Source organism: Leptosomus discolor, chromosome 1, assembly GCF_034619465.1.
Source record: "Leptosomus discolor isolate bLepDis1 chromosome 1, bLepDis1.hap2, whole genome shotgun sequence".
NCBI classification, from domain to species: domain Eukaryota; kingdom Metazoa; phylum Chordata; class Aves; order Leptosomiformes; family Leptosomidae; genus Leptosomus; species Leptosomus discolor.
Genome location: NC_141391.1, coordinates 153,997,750 through 154,014,567, shown reverse-complemented (window position 1 = coordinate 154,014,567; position 16,818 = coordinate 153,997,750). Strand labels below are relative to the sequence as shown.

At 41.6% G+C, this 16,818-nt stretch overlaps 1 protein-coding gene across 1 annotated transcript in view; it reads left to right on the top strand.

Moving 5' to 3' along the window:
* The first annotated feature begins 2,006 nt into the window (after window positions 1–2,006).
* The window catches only part of MTPN (myotrophin), a 40,368-nt gene continuing 25,556 nt past the window's right edge, over window positions 2,007–16,818 (top strand). Inside the window, exon 1 of the mRNA XM_086467759.1 lies at window positions 2,007–2,127. Within this exon, the coding sequence (XP_086323885.1) occupies window positions 2,056–2,127 (72 nt within the window). The 5' untranslated portion in view covers window positions 2,007–2,055. The remainder of the gene's footprint in view (window positions 2,128–16,818) is intronic.

Below are 16,818 nucleotides of genomic sequence, written 5' to 3'. Positions count from 1 at the left end.
CTTGGGCCTGCAGCTAACCGATGACTGCACCTCTGGAAAAGCCATGTACCAGGTAAAAAGGGAGAAATGTCTGACTAAACCATGTACTTTAGGTAACAGAACTTGTAGAGAAAGAGAGAGTGTGAAAGTTTTTCTCCTTCAGTAATGAGACAGGAGTAAGGATAAGACAGGGAAATTGTTGGCAAAATTGAAAGATTGAATTTACAGGGTAGTGAGTACAAACATGGCAACAGAAGTGGCCAGCAACGTTTAAAAAATATCATCACAACTTGGCTCCTTGATGCATATTCAAATATCTAAGTATCCAGAATTTTAAATATGTTTTCACCAGACTGATTAACTCAGGATTCTTTAGTCTCCTTAAAAAAGGAAGATAATTGATTTAGCTTATTAAAAAAAATCCAAACTTGCTTATCATTTCTGCAGATGGAAAATTAAGCACTGAAAAATTCATATTTATGCATGTCCTAGAAGCATTTACAAAACAACTCAAGGGCAGTTTACAGTTTGTCTTTCACAGTTTTTGTTTTCTTTTTCTTTAACAGCATTAAGAAAAGCAATAAGGACAAAATCATGTGTTCTGAAGTGTCTCTGTTTATAAGTGAAATCAGTAATTAATCCAATTTGAAAGGTTATAGATTTTTATTTCCATGCAAGTAACGTTCTAGCTACTTCAATTAAATAACATTTAAATAAATATCATTTAATGGCCTTGCAAAAATCTGCATAAGCCATTTCTGTGGTTCAGAAATACAAGGAAAACACAGAAAAATCACAAGCTGTAAGGCATCACCACCGCCCCTTATAAATTTTCTTTGGCTGTACGGTGGAGTGCCCCTCCTTCTCCTTAATGAGAGCACTGCTGCCCTTAAACAGTGTCTGTACATTTTCATATTGTTGCCAGACTGGGTGCACTAAGAGCAGAGCAGCTCCAGCTCCAAGGGTGTTCAGGATGATGCTTGCCAGAGGGGGTTAGGAGAACCGGCTGCCTGTTAGCAGTCAAACATGATTCACACAACAGGCTGCAGGTTCCATATGCAAAACATGTGGTTTCGAAAAACAGATGCAACCATCGAGTGCCAACATATTAATTATCGCACATTTCCTTTTATGTTTCCTCGTTCATGTTTTGGAAGCATTACGATAATTACGCACAGCATGTTCAGTGCCTGGGGTTCTGTAGAACAGCTATTCAGACACTTGGGTCCCTCAGTGGGAGCGGATACTTAAACCACGCAGTTCCTCGGCCAGTTTGGAGGCAGGAGCCAGCGGCCCGCCGCCCCCCACAGCCCAGCGCGGCCTGCCGCGCCCCCGGCGTGCCGCAGCTTCCCGGGCAGAGGCGCAACGCCCCGCGCACGTCTTCCGCAGGGTCCCGGGCGCCGGGTGAGCTAAGCGTAAGGCCGAGCTTCATAGGGTTCCCCTCCCGTCCCACTGCAGGCTCAGCGGCCCTGCCAGCAACCCGGCGAGACGCTCCGCCAGGCCCGGCGCAGGCCGCGTCACCATGGCAACCTCCGGGGGCGGGGCGAAGCCGCGGGAATTTAGGGCGCATGCGCTGTCATCTCTGTGTCTCCTCCCTCCCCTTCCCCCCCCCCCCCCCCCCCCCGCGGTATCTCCGGGAGCGCAGAGACGCTTAGACTGGACGCATGCGCAAAGCGGATTCGGCGGCAGCCTGCGGGCGGCGCATGCGCCCCGCGCCCTCCCCTCTCCCGCGTGGGTGTCTCGGTGGGGTGGGCAGGGGACCGCGGGGGGGGGGGAAGGGTGCTGAATGGAAACCGGAAGCGGAAGCGCCGCGCGCAACTAAACCGCTTTTCCCTTCGGTCGGTCAGGCGGCTTCTCCCGTGCGCTTCCCGCTCCCCGCGCGCCCGGCCTCGCTCCGCCGCGCCGAGCCCCAACGGCGCTCGCTGCCGCCGCCCCGCCCAACCGCCGGCAGGCCGCGAGCGGCCGCCAGCCGGGGGAGGGGCTCCCGCCCTCCGCGCCGCCGCCCTCGCTCCCCGGAGGTGCTGCCGGCCCCTTCTACGCCGCCTCGCCCGCCCGCGTCCCTGCTAGGCGGCCGCGATGTCTGACAAGGAATTCATGTGGGCCCTCAAGAACGGAGACCTGGATGAGGTGAAGGACTACGTGGCCAAGGTAAGGAGGCGGCGGCCTGGGGTGGGCGAGGCGGCGCTGCGGGCTGAGGAGGAGGGAGGGAGGGAGGGATGTGCGCGGAGCCCTCCTCAGGGCCCTCCGCTCGGGGGTCGGCCGGGTGCGGCTAGGGGCGGGGGCAGGAACGGCGACCTGTCTGGGAACAGGCTCTTTGTGAACTTCCTGCGGTGGTGAGGGGCCGGGGCCGGGCGGTAGGGCACCCTTCCCCTTCCCCTCTTCGCGGCCCTCTCCCTGCCTGGGCTTCCTCCTTTCCTCAGCCCCTGCCCGGCTCCCCCCCCCCGCCCCCTCAGTGGACAGTCGTGCGTGCTGGCGAAGTTATTCTGTGTCAGTACATGAAACTTTCTGGATTGACAGCCAATATCGTAGTCCTGCCTCGCTGGTCTTGTGTGTATATGCACATGTGTGGCCTCGGTTTGGTTATCCTTCCTCTCCGTGCCTCGAGGCTCATCCTTAATAGGGTGATGCTAAGCTACTGGGTGTGTTGAGGCTTAATTCATTAACCTTCTGTGAAGTATTTTGATATCTAGTTAGGGTGAGTGCTCCAGGAACAGCAGACACCTGTGTAATGGGTGAAAAATCTTCAGGTATGTTGTAGTATTTGGAGGCTGGATTCTGTCCTCATTTGCCTTCAGTTGTTGGTGAGGTTTATGGGAGAAGTGCATGTACATAAGGGCAAGATTCTGCTTCAACGACTCCTTAGTGTCCAGGAATATCATCTAGAAACTGTTACATCAGAGCAGAGGCTTACATGTAATTTAGCTATAATTACTGAGATCTCTGAACAAGTTAATGATCATCTTTGGGTGCTTGACATATGCTGACATATCTTGCTGTGGTGACTGAAGTTCTTCCTACTCCAGTTGTCCTACTCCTGTTGAAAGACACCCAAACTTGTAGGGCTCTTGGCAGAAAGAAATGCGGGCAAGTAGTTCCAGCTGCTTTAGTCCAAAGTCCAACAGCTTAGCTTCAGTAGTCTTCTCTGATAGTTTCAGCTAAGCTACTGGACTTTGCATCAAAGTGGCTGTGCACTCACATGCTCTGCTTCGTCTGTAAAGTGCTAGAGGTAATAACTGGGAATAGTATAATTACCGCACTTCAGCTGTTTGTTAAAGGTCGTGTACCTATGTCTGTGTAATAAAGTTGGATGCTACATTGATGTGTCTTATATCTTCTCAGCTTTGGAGGCCTCCAGAGTGTTTCAGTAGCAGATCTGGATTGTTGCTACAGCTTTTACAAGAATTCCATATATAGTTAGAGAACTCACTGCACACTAGTGGATTAACGGATCCTTGTGTGTCTATTGCTGAGGCAAAAACTTTGGCAATAACCATCCTGTAGGTATAAACTGACTCAAGATTACTGCAGTACTAATTACGAAGCTTTTTTTATATTCCCACTTTTCCTGAGTGGCACTGCAACTCATGTGGCAAATGGATTTATGTGATCACTCTTCATCCGCTTCAGCGCAAAGTCGAATACTTAGTTCCATCTGCTACTGAAAGAGGCTTGAGCCAGCCTGGATGATGCTATAGTAAAGAGGCTGAAGGACATCATCTAACTGAACTAATGAGGTAGAAATCCTTAAAAGAAAGACACTGTTCAAGGATCGTAGGCTTCTTTTACTGTAATCATCTGACTACAGACAATCTTACATTTTAGAACTCCTTCTAACGTAGAAGGTGAATAAACCATGGGAATTTTCTGCTTATTTGTGACCTAATCTTGTTCATTCTTTTCCCCCACTTGCAAATATGCTTTCTGTCATCAGCTGTTAAGCATCCTGCTTGCCAGTAACACAAAAAGTCTAATGTTTTCTTTTCAGTTCATTATGTTTTCTTGACAGATTGTGGGCTAGTAAACTCTTAGCCTGGTTTCCTGGAGAAACAAAGCTTATATAAGCAAATTTTGCCTGACCCTCTTACTTCCTAATGTTTTATTAATTCTTTGGCTAATTTTTGCTAAGTTTTACAGGGGTACAGGTGGGTTTTGTGAAACTAAATGAAGTAGAGGGAGGTACCTTCAGGGAGGAAAAGAGTACAAGAATGAGCTTATGTTTTACTCACAACAGGAAATGTGCATTGAGGAGGGGCAAGAGAACTCTATAAATCCTCTGACTGTAGGAGAAGCCTTAGTTGGAACTTTACATTCTTGGTTCCTAAATTAATGGAATATGTGTGGGCAAATTATGCTTTGATAGTTACAGTTCTCAGAAAAGTATCTTTTTCTGTGCTGCATGTTCTCTTTTGACTGTCTTCCTTATAAGTTATATGGCTTCTGCTCCCTGCTGCTTTGCTGTTCGAAGTATGATTTAATGTTCAGGAATTTTACTTACATAAACTTTGCAGTAGTAGAAATTTCCTCTCCCTGTAATGTGGGAGGCAGTCTTATGTATCTTAGAATTTTACGAAGATGCAGACTGTTTCTCGTCTGTCTTCCTGAAACTTTTGGTTTACAGCTTCTCATTTGCTTTGTTTCTTGTCCTAGTCTTGTTGTTTCCTCATTAGTTGTTTGGAAACAATAACAGTTTTTAGCTATAATCTTGCAGTTTTGCTGCCAATTACAACATAAAGGATTGGACCTTTGATTTTGTTTCATATCTGAATGTCAGGGCTTGAAATGCTAACTAGGTGATCCTGGGCACTTTAAAAATAATAGTATAAATGGATGTGATCAGTGAGGCTGTAAGAGTTGAACTCTGATAATCAGTCATAGCTTTTCTTCACTTGTGTGTAATAAGCTGTGGAGGTTGTCTTTGGAGTCCTTTGTCTGTCTTTCTCAGGTTTGGTTAGGAGGTACCAAGAGGAAGGCAACTTAATGGCTCTCAGGCTTTGATTCAAACAGCAGGTAAAACTTAAAATGTAATGTGAAAACCTGTCTTCTCAGTGACGTGGTTTATCCTCTTTAAGTAGAGAAGGTTTCTGCCACTTCAACAGTTCTTGGACAAAGAAAGGATATGGGGGCAGAAGGAAGAGCCTCCATTTGCATTTTGGGTATTTCTATTTAAAGGAATACCTTGCATTCTCATGAAGTTAGTTTCTTCAGAAAGAATCTTTCACAGAAACAGTAGTTGTGAGGGGTGGCAATGAAACAGACCAATGCCAAGTGATTAGCCAAAGAGATCGTACTGCTGCCAGTCTGTGCATTTGGAAGACATTGTTGGCTTCTACTTGATAAAAAATGTGAAAGGTGTTTGTATAGTTTGAATAGTCCTGAAAGACATCTACCTTTTTTGTAAGAAACACTTTATTAGTCTCTACATTTCTTGACTTGTAATCGTGTCAACCTTTTTCTTTATGGTAGGTGTTACTTTCTACTGAAGTACTGTAGTTAGTGTGTTATGCTAGCAGTTAAGTATGGTGTCATCTATTTTTATGATGACTAGATTAAAAAGTAGTTTTTACTGTTTGCTTTCTTTGATGTCTTCCTGTTGAATATAGCCAGCATATGTTGGCTTCAGAGGTGTCTTTGCAGGAATTGGAGGAATTCTGCACTCTTCCCACGTACAATCCACTCAAATGTTTAAAATTCCCCAAGAAAGCAGAAGCTTTCTTGGGAACAGATGAATCAAATGTGCAGTTAAATGGGTGAAGAGGACCCACGCGGATTAGAGAAATTTGCTTCCTTCAAGGGAGGGAACAGGGCTCTAAAAGTACTAGTTAGAAGAAGAGCAGGGTATGTTAAGCCTGCAAAAATGCTTAACTTGAATGGTGTTTGCTGTTTTTCCTCTTCTTTATCCTTCTTCCCCAGTGGAATGAGATAAGCTGTACAATTGCTTAAAAAGACTTCTCTATCAACCTGTACATGTGATGTTTCCAATCAGCAGTAGATTTCTCAGGCTAACTATAATTCTTGTTTGGTCACTAGGCACAAAGTTTTTCACAAGAAAAGTTTGGATATTTAAGGAAGAGATTACAATAAATGTTTGTTCTAAAGTAATTTCATCTGCCATAGCTTAACTGAGAATTCCTCACTTAGTGAGCTGCTATAATCCCCTACATCATTGCTTCCTAAACATACCACTGCTTACAGTTATGTTTGGTAAATCAACTAACCTAATACTATAAGAAGATAGGACAGTCAACTGAACTGGAAGCACCAGATTTTTGCTGCTGAGAGGACTGGGAAGTTGAAGTGATGGTAGGCTGTGAAATGAATGTTTTTAGAAAGAATGTATACACTATGGTTGCCTAGTAGGCATTTCTGGTGTGGAGTCTTGTTTTTTAAATACCAAAACAAACAGAACCAAATCCCTAGAGGACCTTCAATAACTCAGCTAGAAAACCGCAACTACCTATGCATCCTTCACAAAATTGTGATACTACAAACATTCTTGCAGTTCTTTGGGATGTGATGTTTGAATACATGTCTTGAGAAATGCAGAACACTTGACTACTGCAAAATACCTGGAGAGACTAAAACAAAAACACTTTAGAAATACCTTTTTGAAATAGAGGTAGCAGTCATGGGTATAGTTAAGGTCTAAGTGAAAAAGAGAAGCTTAAATGTCTTTGCAAGAAGAATGATTAGAATGGAGAAGCAAATAGCTTTTAACTCTTGAAGGGTCACCTCTATACTTTTGAGTGTCCATTGAAGTGACTTCTACTCCTTCAGGAACAAACTAAATGAAAACAAACACCTTAAATTGTCATTATATGTGAGTGGATTACTTGAGTTACAGATTAACCGTTCCATGGATACACTAGTGGATATTCACATTGTCTCTGTGTTGAATGTTGAAGTGCACTTCATTATTATGGCTACATTGATATCCATATTGCCTCTGGTTGGGAAACAGTTTTCTTGCTCTTAAGTGACAGGGACCTCAAGGTGTGGCTGAATTACAGCGCAGTGTAAATATTCTTCAGTAGTTTGTCCAGGAGCATATCAGGGCTAGCACTGACCTGGGAGCTGCTGCGCTGAGTTTATCCCCTGTGGAGCTTCTTGGATAACTCCGTATTGTAACTCCTCAGTGTTATGCTAGTACTTGTACTATGTGGGTTTTTCTTTGTCTGGAGTATTTTAGGCCTTTTGTTGTTTTACTCTTACTGTTGAGTGTGCTGGAGTGTGATGGCTAAAGATATGGTTTTGTTTTACTGCTTAGTTCTATTTAAACTTGGTGTTCAATTTACGCTTTGGAAATTTGAACACGATGACCTAAACCTTTTTTTTTTTTTCATGAAACAAGACAGTTGCTTGCTACTGTAACCTGCTGTTAGTAGGTTCTATGTTCATGGTAGAGTGACTCTTAACTAAAATGTCACGAATGTACTAGAAAAACTTTACGAACACAGCAGGGCAGCTACTTTTTAGTATTGGCTGCAAAAAGAAGTATGAGGTGGTTGAAAAAAAAAACTTTTCTGGCTGGCTAATTTGCCCAATCTCATCTGAAAGAGTCTAAGGACATGTGGCAAAGAATTGCTCAGAAATATTAATAGTTGGTGAATTGATTCTTGAAGTAGTTTATAGGAACAGCATGCAGTAACAAACTCGCCTGTAAACCTGGCGGTGTAATGTATGACTTACTGACTGAATGAACATCCCAGAATTCCAAATCTGAAGCCTTTTTTCACCTGAAATGTAAATGGAGTTCATAAGGCAAATCACAAATCTGAAAGTGCTGAATGTGGTAGTATCTGTCTGAGATGTTTATGTCAGGCCTATGATCATTTTGTTCATACAGTTGGAGTCTGTGCTCTGAAACTCTTAGTGGCTTTAAGAGATTGCCTAAGCGTGTGATTCATGTTTGACTTTTTTTTTATGCTTAAATAAAAAAATAAGTGCTTCCTTATTTGTTTCTATTTGGGCTGTTCTTATTATACTGACTTGTCCTGTGTCTAATTGACGTTTGTTGCAAAGAGAGTGATCAAAATCAGATTTTAGTAAGACATTGAATTAAAAATTTTTGTTGCTGGAAGTTTTACTAATGTATTCCATTCCCTAAGTTGAAAGCTAATTTTATCTCTGCTGTGAATATATTCTGTTTTGTCTGAGTTTGTGGTCTTTAGTATATGCATTACTAAGTGTGATGGTACAGTTAGGAATAGGTTATGAATAACAAGCAGAGAATTCAGTGGTGTGAGGAAAAGATTTGCTTCTAGTACTACTCTTCCCCCCCCCCCCCAGCCTCCCTTGTTCTAACCTCAGTTTTCCCTCTTGTATAAGTTTTGTCTTTGTTAAATCCTTGGTTTTCAAGCCTAGCTCTTGTTTCCCAATTCAGTTAGTTAATTATGATTTCAACAGGAGGGGATATGGAAGATGAGCTAAGCTTTCTAAAAGTCCAAGAGAACAGTTCTGCAGTGGCTTGTATTCTGTCTCCATTTGGAATAATACGTTGAAAGTTGTCTCAGTTGATGAAGGTTATGCATTGAATATTGACTTGGGTGTGTGGAATTGGTGAGCCACGCAGGTCGCATACAAAAAAATACTGAATGGATGGATTTTGCAGCACTGTCAAAATGCAGAAGTAAGGAATTCCCTGGACAGTTCACAATGGGCCAAACGACTTCTGGATGCTTATTCTGAAGGAGCGTATGCTTAGCTGTTAAGGGATCAGGACTTGAAGGTCAAATATTCTAAACAAGTTTAAGCAGAACATAGTGGACTCAGAAATGCAGGATTCTCAAGTCTAAGAATTTTTATGACACTGAAAGGCACTTTAGGGGTGTAGATGAAAGGTCAGAAGAGAAAATTTAGGAAAGATACAGAAGGCCAGGGGATGTATAAATGTATTGCTTGAGTTGCATATTAATTTTTTATGTGTACCCAGCTGAGTGATCTTGGCAGGGTTTTTGTGGCTTTAAGCTTATGCTTGTTTGAACTTCTGAATATGCATCCAGACAAAAGTGTGAACAGCTACTTCTTTGTTCTGAATTTGCACGCTTCCGCAGTTGAAAGTTTGTATTAAGTTATTCCTAGTTGTTCTTGCCTCCCCCCCTCAGCAAAAGCTTCACCTTGAATGTTGTATTTCCCAGCCAATACAATTCTGTGGAAAGAGGCGGTTGTCATTTGTGTAGGCAGATCTCCTATTGCTAGGACGGAAGCATTAACTGACATTAATAAGTGCCAATAACTGACCAGTCAGTTATACAACAGTTGTTTTTCTTACGAGTTGCAGTTTCAGCAGTTTTAAACAATTAAATGTTTTTCTGCTTTAGCTCATTATGAGGAGGGGCAGGTACAAATTAGCACAGCTTATATTAAAAAGAGATTGAAATCTTTATTGGATTCTGGATATGCTATTGGCTCTTTTTACTGCAAATTGATGCTAAAGCCTACGTTGATTGAGACCATCAAGGGCAAATTCTGCAATCACAAGCCAGAGATGGGGACAGAAACAACAGATCCCCTTAAATGTTTAAGGGACTAGTACCTGTGCAGCACTCTCACAGTGAAGATCTGTAGCTTTCTGACTTGGAAAGCAATCGGTATTAATAAGTCCTATCAAACACGCAACAGTTCTTGTCTTAATTCTCAGTTTGACTCGAATGTACTTGTGTGTGTTTCAGGGGTTTTGGTAGGGTGTTTTTTTTTTTTAATAAAGGACTGCAAATAACTTGATGTTATCTTGAAAGCGGTTGAAATCCTGATGAGGGTGAGTCAGAAGGGGAAGAGAAATGTGGTCTGGTAAACTCATAATGCATATGCACATGAATATGGCTTTGAAGTAGCTTGGGGCACTTGGGTTTTGGCGCTTTTTAGCACTTTTCCTGATTTTATGGTCTTTATTAGTCTTTTGTGTGCAGTGTAATTCTGTAGCTCAGTACAGATACATAATATGCCAAGGGTTACTGCATTTCTCCAAAGAAAGAATTTTTGTAACTCTCTTGCTGCAACAAGAATTAAGGGATGGTCTAGACTTTTGTCTTTGCTTATATACACTGCTGCCTTCGTCACCAGTTACAGGCTAAAAGGGAAACAGTGAAATCATTTTACTTAGCCTTCAGCTATACTTTGAAAATCAAATGGAGTAATTGCATGCAGTGGCTAATAAGCTGAACAGACCAAAACATCATTAGAAAGGTATTCTGGAGATTTGCCTCTCACACTTCCAGCCAAAGTTCAAAGAAAATTCTAAAGTGTATCTAATTATGGAGTCAGTTTATAAAAACAGAATTGTGTGCTCAAAGTTTCTTGTGAGCTATGATCAAGTCTTGATAATTGTTGTTGAATGACTGATACATTCCCCAAACTCCAGTAATTTATGAACTTGCTTTTTAACACACTTGCGGCCTATAAATTAGTGATTAGCTTGAAGGAGGAAAGGTGAGCTGGAAGGCCATTTGAGACAAAAGATATAGAGCTGTCCATAGAACAGTTACCATCAGCATGTCTCTTCTAAACTGGTTTGTTAATGATGCTATGAACGCGAATACCGTAGGCAGTAAACGTTTAAAAAGGATTTTTGTGTTTGTTCAAATGCACTTCCAGTACTTAATTCAGATAATGCAATTGGGAGGAGGAAGTTTCAAGTCTTTATATAAAAAAGATGGTCAGGAGAGTTCCTGTGAGGTGAGATTGCATTTCTATGTATGCTCTGTATAAAAAAAAAATTGCAGGATCCTTTGTATTCAAGTGAGGTGTTTGGGAGAATCTTTATTTCTTGGATTGCTGACTTCTCAATAACTCCAATAATATTATGAACTTGGCTAAAGGGATGGATATTTAGCACGGTTTAAAAAAGTTGAATTTAGCCTGTCATAATGCATTAATTATCTGTTACTTAAATTTATCTTGGAGATAGTAACTCAACAATAAATACATTTAATTTCAAAGTATGTTCCTTTAGTTAGAGTGTAACATGAAATATAGTCCTTCATTCTGTTCTTGTGATAAGTTAGTAGACTGTATTTACTAAAGCATTTTGAACTGTAACTCCTGGTGAAATCTGGAGAAAATAGCTTGAGTTTTGTAGATGGATTATTTAAACTATAAAAGTGCCTATCAATATTGGTAAGTTTTAATGGAAGTATTGCAGTGAAGCTGAATACTCCAAGTGAATATAATTAGATTACAGAGCCATTCTGTGGATGTTCATGCGTATGGTTTAAGTATATACTGCTTAGAAAGCAGCATTTATTTTATGGATTTAAAAATAGCTTTTCTGATCAAATGTTTTCCGTGCATGTTTCATTTTTGCATGATTCCTATTATCAACTGCTTCATCATGGCAACAAAAATCTGCGTCAAGGCACAAAACTTCTAGAACTCATTAATACTGCTTTTGATATTTCATATCTTTTTTGTGTGTTGTATTTTGTATCTTTTTATATGTATGAAGAAAATGTAAACTCAACGTGTATGGGAAAACAATGCCTGTTAATCTTATATGAAAACTTATTTAGAAGCTAAGCTTCATTGCTTTGGATTTGACAGAACTCTTGATCTTACTTTGGACATATCCTTTGTTGAGATTCTAGAAAATTAAGTCATGCTTATAATGCTAAGCCCCATCTATAACATTGAAATTATTTTTTTAAACTGTAGCAGTAATTTTTGATACACTCATCCTGTTTATCATCCTGTTTATCCTCTCATATCTTCATGATGGAGTACGAGCTTAACTTTGAGAACTCATATTTATTATTATGTGGGGTTTTTTTATTATTGTTCATTTTTAGATCATGCATAGGAGTCAAAATATCAAGCTGGCATCTGTTGAAACTGAAACCCATTACCTGGTGCCTACTGTTCTCCTAGAAGGAAAACAGTCACTTCCTGTACATTCTTTGGACAGCTTCTACTGAGGATTTTAATACAGATGTTGATGTTGGGGCTCTTGGAGTTACTGGAAGTGCTTTAATTCAGAGCTAGCAACTAAGTGCAGATTGGATGGTAATGGCTTTGGTTCTTTGCTCAGGTTGTGGAGCAATAACCTAATGATGGAAATAGCCTGAATCCTACTAAACCTTTGGATTGCTTTATCCTTGAACTTAATATTTTACCCTAATCCGAACTTAGTAGCACCAAGGAAGTGAAGCATGGTACAATGTACTTTTATCTGTCCAAACTTGCTTTCAGAATTCCATGACTAAATTATCTGACATGTTAAGCTTGAGTTTGTGTGAAACTACATGAACAGATGTTTTGTAGATTTTTGTTTTGATAGTCATCTGTTGCCAGTCTGCTGATGGTATAGTACTGAATTACTGAGACTTCATCTGGTTTCTGAATTAAGTACGGTTAATGACTGCTGTTTAGCAATCATCTGGCACCCATGTGGGCTGGACTATTTTTCTGCTTAGTGTACTCTTAGAAGGGGTATCATCCAAATCAGATCAAAATGCAGCAGCGTTAAAGCATGGAGTCTGGCCAATCACTTCTGGAGGAAAACCAGTTTTGGGCCAGCTCAGTGGTGTCTGTGAAAATGGACACGGCGCTGTGTTCAATGGATACAGTACTTAACACATCTCGTTAAAGTGGATGTTAGGTTTATGTCAATTTGAGGCATAGTCATTAGATCTGGCTGTGATTCCTTTAGAATTAGTGGTTAAATAGTTTTATTTTTGGTTATGCCCCCTGTATTGTATCTGATAGACAAACCCTGGTGCTATAACTGAAGCATTTTAACTTTAATTCCAAATTCTAACAATTCTTCTAAGCAGAGGTAACTTAGAAAGTGTGTCTGATCATTGACAGTTTCAGTTAATAAATAGAATTTACATTCATCAATTGCATTAGTACTCTGGACAAAGTGTGTTCTTAGAAGTAGTAATACCTTTATGTGCAACAGTTTATTCTGTCAGAACTAGTTGCTGCCATTACTTTGAACTGTTCCCTAACTAAGAAGTGAGTGCATCTCTGAAGCTGCGATTGTAGCACAAGTTTCTAGAAGCTGTAGCTAGGAAACAGTAGGTTCATTACTGTTCTACAGAACAACTCATGTATTGGGTTTGTTTGTCTCTAAAAATGCTGATACAACAACTGAAGCACAGATGGCTCAGTAGTTTAGTTTATTTAGCAGTTGTTTCTGGAATCGTATTCTTTTGACTGAGACAAAGGACTTTAGATTGCATTTGATTATGGTGGATAAGCTAAGTATTTGTTTACCACTAACGAATAAAACCTCAAAAGTATCCTTGTTAAGTACCTTTTTGTTCGCTTAAGCCAAAATAAGTGTAGGGGTGCTTATAAAAGCTTTTCAGAGTACTTTAAATGCTGTATCAAGACAGGCAAAATCCAGGATCAGGTTTGTAATTCATTTTCTTAACTTGTGTAGACCAAGTATTGGTGTTACCATTAGCAGTTGAGGCTTCTATCAAAGCAGAGAGTTGCAAAGTAGCTACCATTTTAAACATACAGTGACATCTACAACTGTCTGCTCTGTTTGTAGAACTTGCTGCAGAATACCAACTGGCAAGACTCATGCTATCATCGGAACAGATACCTCTTTTTGATAAACCATGAGCTTGAGCAGGTCCAGGGGAGGGCCACGAAGACGATCGGGTGGCTGGAGCACATCCCCTATGAGGACAGGCTGAGAGAGTTGGGGTTATTCAACCTGGAGAAGGAAAGGCTCAGGGGAGACCTTATAGCGGCCTTTCAGTACTTAAAGGGGGCCTACAGGAAAGGTAGGGAGGGACCCCTTTATCAAGGACGATATGTGATTCTATGAATCTTATGCTGAAATTCTTTGAGTAGCATTTTTTCAGCTTTTTAAATATTGAAGCTCAGATGGATGTGGCAAGCAAAACATAGCAAAGACTAGATGTGGATTCAGAACAGCAATGAAAACTTGCTACTGGTGTCTGCAGCCTCTTCCACAGAGATTTAACTTTCTGTATTCAAGAATTTCCCTTCTCAACATCTGTTAACTTGATTTGGGGTTTTGATCATCTACAGGATTTCTTGTGGACGTTTTTGCTATTTTGGTTTGTTTCAGTAAGATGTGATTAGAGGAGGGTGTAAAGACAGCTTGTCCAAATATTCCCCAAAGCATACAGGGTAGAAAAGACAGCTGGGAGAAAATTCCTTTTTGCTCCAGGTTGTAAAATTTAGAGGACACAAATAAATGCAACAGTGTCAAAAAGGCATTATTAAATACCTCTTACCGTGAACACAAAGATAATCAGTAGAAAGGCTTAGCTGATGCAGTTGCTCTCAGCTGTTAAAAAGCAAAGAACTTCTAGATCTTCTGAAATTCTCTAAGTGGAAAGTAGTTACCCCATACAATAAATCTAGGTCATTTGCTTCTGTTTAGTTGCCCACAGACAGCTGTGGTCCACTCAGGCTGCAGCTGGAAAACTACTGGAATGGTCAGAATTTGCTGAACCACTGAGCAACAGCAGCAGTAGCCTCTCTGTGGCAGGCTGAATTGAGACAGGGTTACATTAATTTATTTATTGGAGTGAAAGTAAGTAATTTTTGAAGATACAGAGGATTTAAATGAGAACTTGGATCCTGCACAAAATTTTTGCAGTTGCCATGGGAAACTGTGTATTTGCAGTTACAATGAGTTGATTTCTCAGCTTTGTCAGGAACTTACTGCTAGATTTTATCTGAAGAAATCTGCTTCACAATCATAAACAATTCACAAGTTACAACAGTTAATCTTTTTCCTTCCCTTTCTGCTCTTTTGGCTTAACCCAGCCTTTTGAGTTTAGTTGCTTCACCATGTTCCACTCTTGCTCTTAGGCTGAATATTGACCAGGTACAACAGGGTCATTTTTCTTGTGAGTCAGAAGACAGAGACAAGGAAACTTGAGGCTCAATGATCTTGCTGAGCAGAATATATAGAAACTGTTACATCTCTGTAGGCCTCCTGTGTTTTTCAACGCATCAGGTTGAGTGGAAATGTTGAGTGGGAATGTAGAATTCATCTTTTTCATCTGCTCTGCTCAGTTCTTAGTTCTGCAGTCCCTGAAGTGTCATATGTCAAGAGTGTTTTTCCTCTTATTGGAAAAAAAATATGTACAAAAGTTTAAATAATAAGCTGTACTGACTTGTGTTACGATATGGTCATTTGAGTTGTTTCTAATTAATAAAAATAGACAGGAATGAGTTAATCTAGGGCTATGATTAAATATCCAGAAGCTTACAAAAGTGGCTTCCTTGTGTAAAGTACTAGACTAGTGGTTCAGTTATCTTCAGGTTTGTATTAAGACAGCTGATGCGAGGGTATTTCTACCACAGCAATTTAAAACAGTCAGTTTCAGTAATGGATGCAGATATTCAACCCCTCTGCTCTACCTAGCAGAAACTGCTTCAGGCTAGTGCTCCACTTCAGTTACCATGACAAAATTTCTAGAGAAAATTGTATAACCAGCTTGGAAGAAGAGATTAATTTATTGTCCCCGCTACTTGTAGTGGGTTTGTGTGTCAAGGTTTCGGTAGCGGAGAGGGGGTGGGGGCTACAGGGATGGCTTCTGTGAGAAGCTGCTGGACATTTCCCCTATGTCCCATACAGCTGATGACAGCTGGCTTTAAGACGGACCTGCTGCTGGCCAAGGCTGAGCCAATCAGCGACGGTGGTAGCGCCTCTGGGATAACGTGTTTAAGAAAGGAAAAAAAGTTATTGCGCAGCAGCAATTGCAGTGAGAGAGGAGTGAGAACATGCGAGAGGAACGCTTTCTGCAGACACCAAGGTCAGTGAAGAATGAGGAGATGAGGTGCTCCCGGCACCAGAGCAGCAATTCCCCTGCGGCCTGTGGTGAAGACCATGGTGAAGCAGGCTGTCCCCCTGCAGCCTGTGGGCGGTGGAGCAGATATTTACCTACACCCTGTGGAGGATTCCGTGCCAGCATAGGTGGATGCCTGAAGGAAGCTGTGACCCCGTGGGAAGCCTGCACCGGAGCAGGCTCCTGGCAGGATCTGTGGCCCCATGGACAGAGAGAAGCCCACGCTGGAGCAGGTTTGCTGCTAGTGACCCCATGGAGGGGCAACCATACTGGAGCAGTCAGTTCCTAAAGGACTGCACCCTGTGAAGGAGACCCACGTTGGAGCAGTTCATGAAGAACTGTAGCCCATGGGAAGGACTCACGCTGGCGAAGTCATGGAGGACTTTCTCCTGTGAGAGGGAATCCGACATTGAAGCAGGAGAAGCATGTGAGGAGTCCTCCCCCTGAGGAGGAAGGAGCAGCAGGAACCACAGAGCGATGAACTGACCATAACCCCTGTTCCCTATTCCCCCCTCTGCGCTGCTCGGTGGTGGGAGGAGGGAGAGAAATCGGGAATAAAGTCAAGCCCAGGAAAGAAGGGATGGGTGGGGGGAAGGTGTTTTAAGATTTGGTTTGACTTCTCATTACTCCCCTCTGAGTCGATTGGTAATAAATTACATTTTTACCAAGTTGAGTCTTTTTTGCCTGTGAAGGTAAATGCTGAGTGATCTCCCTGTCCTTACCTTGACGCACAAGCCTGTTCTATTTTTCTCTCTCCTGTCCAGTTGAGGGGGGGGGAGTGATAGAGAGGCTTTGGTGGGCACCTGGTGTCCAGACAGGGTCAAACTACCACACTACTTGAAGGTATTTTGAGTATTGTTAATTTTAACACTTGAAAACTAGAAATAAGTTTGTGGGGGGTTTTTGTGGGGTTTTTTGGTGGTTTTTTGGTTTTTTTTTGGTTTTTTTTTTAGGAAAAGCCATTAGGCTTGAATTATGGAATTCATTGTAAGGGTGTTTCTATCGGTAATCTCCAAGGACTTGTGAAAGTGCTAGTGTGGATTTTGGCTGGCTAAATCAGTTT